General features: G+C 27.9%; 1 protein-coding gene across 2 annotated transcripts in view; it reads right to left on the bottom strand.

Moving 5' to 3' along the window:
* Nucleotide 1: 1 nt before the first annotated feature.
* The window catches only part of LOC102673088 (basigin), a 14,584-nt gene continuing 9,786 nt past the window's right edge, over nucleotides 2-4,799 (bottom strand). Inside the window, exons 3-6 of one of the 2 annotated variants that reach the window (XM_006624510.2) lie at nucleotides 2,899-2,991; nucleotides 2,064-2,312; nucleotides 1,427-1,871; nucleotides 2-555 (exon numbers count right to left, since the gene is read on the bottom strand). In XM_006624510.2, the coding sequence (XP_006624573.1) occupies nucleotides 510-555; nucleotides 1,427-1,871; nucleotides 2,064-2,312; nucleotides 2,899-2,991 (833 nt within the window). In that variant the 3' untranslated portion in view covers nucleotides 2-509. The remainder of the gene's footprint in view (nucleotides 556-1,426; nucleotides 1,872-2,063; nucleotides 2,313-2,898; nucleotides 2,992-4,799) is intronic. The other variant, XM_006624511.2, reaches the window with a different exon arrangement.

Here is a 4,799-nt window from a genome sequence, read left to right as displayed (position 1 = left end):
TTTTTTTTTTTTTTTTTTTTTTTTTTTTTTTTTTTTTTTTTAGCTTTCATCGATCAAAGCAGTGTAATAAGAGAGTACGGACAGACGAACATTTGATAAATGGAGTGAACACGATAGTAAGGCTTAATTTAAATCTGTTAGTAAATTATAATTCCGCGCACGCTAACATTTTCTGTGCATAGACAAGCCTGTATCCATTCAGGTATGCACTCGAATGACGAGGGCCGGGGATCTCACTTCCTGAGCTTAGCCTATTCACTTAGAACATTATATCGTTTCTTTTCCTATTATTTTTTTTCTTACTCTTATATTCATGTTTCCGCTTCGAACGATGTCTTTCTCTCGTTTCGGAATAGTTTGTTTCTTTATTTTTGTTCTATTTCGCTATTTTTCTTTCTTGTAACAGTTATCTATATTGTCACTTCGGCAGATGCCACACGATTATTTTCCCACATTGATTCAGCTATCCTGCATCGCTCTCATTCATTCGCCGCTTATTATCCACTCCTTCACTTTCTTTGTCTAACGTCGGAGTCTTTGTTGGGTGTTGGCTTGCTGCGGAATGAAATAAAAACAATTATTAAATAAGATCGATACTGTTCGAAGGTGACTAGTTACGAGGATGAGTCACGCACAGTGTAATAATCAATAAATGGTGATGTTATTATATATACAAGATATTTCAAATATAGGTGGCATGATGAAAAGCTTAACAAGCGTTTTCTTTTTCTTCGTCTTAATTTTTGTAATATACATTATATGTTTTGATACGTAATATTATACATCTAATAAACTAAAATAACAAAAATTTTTTCATATGTCTTCAAAGATCTATATTATTGAATACTATCCAAATTATCAAATTAATTGCAATAATAATGATCTACAAAAAAGTGTAATTAAATTATTTATACTGAAAGTATTATTAACAAAAGCAATTCCGCGATTGATCTAACCTAAATATTTAGCCACCTATTTATGAAATGATTTGCATATAATTTGAAATTTGATGACAATCGAATCATATACTTTCTTCAGAAATAAAACTTTAAGTTCGTATTTCTTTACTTTCACAGTATTCTCTTTTGGATAAGCGCCAATATAGCTGAAAGCGACGGCACGACTTCAGAGGGAAAGATTTAAAGCAATAGCGGGATAAACTCAACCGCGCAGGTGCAGATGAACGACGTGATTCTTTGGAAAAGAGCAATTGTTGGATGGCCCTTTGACCTGGGAATTCTGGTTTTGATGGTGTAACAGGGGGATCGACAGGAAGTTCAGAGGGTGGGAGAGGCCCGTGCAATGGAATATAATACTCCAATCTATCATCTCTTCTACTCGGTCCTCTATAGAGTTGAAATTTCAAATAGTTTAAAATGAGAACAATTTTTATATGAAAATTATAAGAACGAAGAAATATACATACGTGTCGGGGCTTTGATCGGTATCAGACTCCTCGAGTTCAGCCTTGTTTCGCTTTTTCTCATAAACTAAAATAATGGCGCACAAAATAACAACCTCCGCGCAAATGCCTAAAAAGGGCCAGAGTGCGGCGAGCTTATCTTTGACCCTGAGGAATGTATGCGCCTCTGCCATGTGATTTTCTGCAGTATCAGACCAGTTATAAGATACCCTGCAGTAAACATTGCCACGATCGTTCATCTCGATGTTTTCAACCATTAGGATAGCGCCATATATATTTCTTTCATGGTCCCATCCAAGTTTAACGCGGCCCATGCTACGCGTGTAATTCTGGTCCCCAAACTTCCATGATACTTTGATACCAGGATTTTGCTTACCAGCACAAGTTAAATGCAGTTTTTCTCCTTCTACTACGCTTGTTGAATCAGGCATGTACGCCGTGGGTCTTGCTGCAAACAGTAAACATTTTTAAAATTGATGAATTAAAAGGAATTGGTATGGTTGTATTAAAAAAAAATTAGAATGTTAATTTGTTAAAATTAAAATTGTTGAAATGAAAAATAAGAATAAAATAAATAAAAGAAAATAGTTTCATTCTAAAAACTTTACCATTTTTAGAATTATTTTAAAAAGATACTTACGTACGATCCTATATTCTGTAGAAGAATTGGTTCCTTTGCAAGTATAATTCCCGTACAACACATCTGAGGTTTTCAGAAGTTCCAGAACGCCTGTTTCATTATTTAGTTTTATTAAGTCCTCGTTACCAGCTAACGCTGTATGGATCAAAACTCTTTCTTTATACCATAGTAACTTCTCTCCTGCGCTTTTATTTGCACATTCTAATGTCAACGGAACATCCGTGGGTGCAAATACTTTTATCTTGAGATCTGTATCAAAGAAAATTCAAATCATTTTTTACTTAATACTTGTTCATTATTATTCTTTACATGGTAAAAGACTATTATTCAAATTTCAAATGCTAATATCACTTCACAAACTTATTAATTATACAATTTCTGTTTTTAGATAAAATTTGAGGCTTGTTTTATGATTTCAATATAGAATTCATAATTTTAAAGTACACATATATATAAATTATATGTTATATGATACAACGTATTTTATCATATTATTTTCATACTATTTACGATTTCTAACATTTCTTATCTTTAATATCATCCTTATCAGAAGAGTAGGCCGTAGTTATCTTTTAAAAAGATAAAAAAACCAATGTAAGAATTATATTATTTTTATAGACAAATTGCATTATTATATCTTTCATTTATATTTCTTTAATCTATAATATTTTTAAAATATAATTATTTGATAATAAAATTAATTAATCTTAAAAATTTTGCAAAAATCTAATGGAATAAAAAGGAAAAAATCATATGAAAACAAAGAATAAAAAAAAATCATTCTGAACGTATTTTATACGTTATGAAAGATTTTTTATAAAATTCTGTAAATTACCAAACAAAAACTTCATCAGCATGAGATTTCTAGGACATAGAGATAAATCTGATTTTCCGTTTATTCTTCTAACGAGCTTCAAGTTCCGAGAATCTGCAATCGTAATTAATTTCACAAGCGGCACAATTGAGCACATAATGAATGCCAAATATAATAACAATGGCAGATTACAATTACGAAGAAAATAATATAGTCAAGATTTTTTCAAGCATTTCTATTCGCAAAAGAACATATGGCTGGCTATAATAAGAATTTCAACAAAGTAGCAGCGATAATCCATTGCAACGTGAATCACGAGATACGTTTTTATTTTTATTATTTTATATATTTTCTCAAAATAGATAAATAGTACATATTTCATCACCAGAAATTAATTTTTTGATCGGTTAAAAATTCAGTATTTAATCAAAATGTTCATCACAGTTGCTTTTTCTATTGACACAGTTCAATAATAGTAATGTTTAATAAGCAATAATACAAACTGCGAATAGATAAGTAATCCTAATTGATTATTATTTCTATTTGCTCAACAATATATACATTAATGTTGAGAAAATCATGCGTCATCAAAAGCGAAAGAATAGATGGCATGGAGCGTTTATTCTAACTCTACAATTACAAATACTTTCACTGTGGAATAACACATGGAGAAAAGAGTGAGTATCACAAGTTATTTTCATGATTTTCATTTAATTAGAAGCTCAAGCAATGAATAGATATCATTAGTGTAATAATCACATTCTTAGGATGAACTTTGAACTTTCATATGTTTTAATATATGATAGACATCGATCGATGACAAGCGATGATAATACTTAATAACAAGATTCTTTGTATAGAGAGAGAAGAAAAATACGAAGAAATTTCACAATTGCTTACAATTTGATCAAGGAAAATTTAAAGCAATGAAGATACCTGAAATTCAGATAAATATTTAAAAAAAAAAAGATTGTAAAATTCCTTGAAATTATATTTATGTTATAACAAAAAGAATAATTCAATATGTCATAGTCTATTTTAATCTATAAATACATTTGTTTCTTGAATTCTTTAAAAAATGTATAAAAGGAAATTTATTTTGCTTTAAAGGAAAAATAATTTAATATACATGGATATATAAAAGTCAACATTATTTTTTTACATAGAATCATTTTTAATGTACCAATCATATTTAGGAAATATTTTAATTTATCATAAGAAAAACAAGGAAAGCATAAATAATTAAAATATTTTAAATCAATATAAATTAATAATACTGTATTATTTATAAAACATTTTCATATGTTTTCTTAGCACTTATCTAAAAAATTTAATTATATTAAATTATTTTTTTTTCCTATAAAAAAAATTTCTTTTAATACATTTTTTGAATAACAAATAATTAGAAAGCTAAATGCATTTATTATTAATTGAAATGAAATACCCTATATATAATTATTCATATAAATAACAGGTGAAACAAATGAAACTCATTAAATAAATCAGATAAATTAATATATAATCATATGTATCAAATATGAATTCATTAATTATATCTATCATCAATATATGATCAAATGTAATAATATTCAAAAATCCTATACAATAATTAAGGAATCAAAATGTATTCTACGTTAAATGATATAGATTCTTGGAGCAATCTTTAATTGATTTTAGATTTCCCTAATTATAATTTTTCATTACACTTCTGATATCTATAAAATTTAACATATAACATTTTAGATTCTTTAAAAATTATCATACAATAGAAACTATACAAACATCTTTTACATTACATCAATACATAAAAATAAATAATTACCACATAAATACATAAATACAATAAGCAAACAAACATATAAGCAAACAAATACAGTACTGACTACATTTAAACGTTCATAGTCCAAAACAATATTTGAACG

Source organism: Apis dorsata, unplaced genomic scaffold (assembly GCF_000469605.1).
Source record: "Apis dorsata unplaced genomic scaffold, Apis dorsata 1.3 scaffold_1085, whole genome shotgun sequence".
NCBI lineage: Eukaryota > Metazoa > Arthropoda > Insecta > Hymenoptera > Apidae > Apis > Apis dorsata.
The sequence above is the reverse complement of the archived record's forward strand: the minus strand, read 5'-3'. Positions and strand labels throughout refer to the sequence as shown.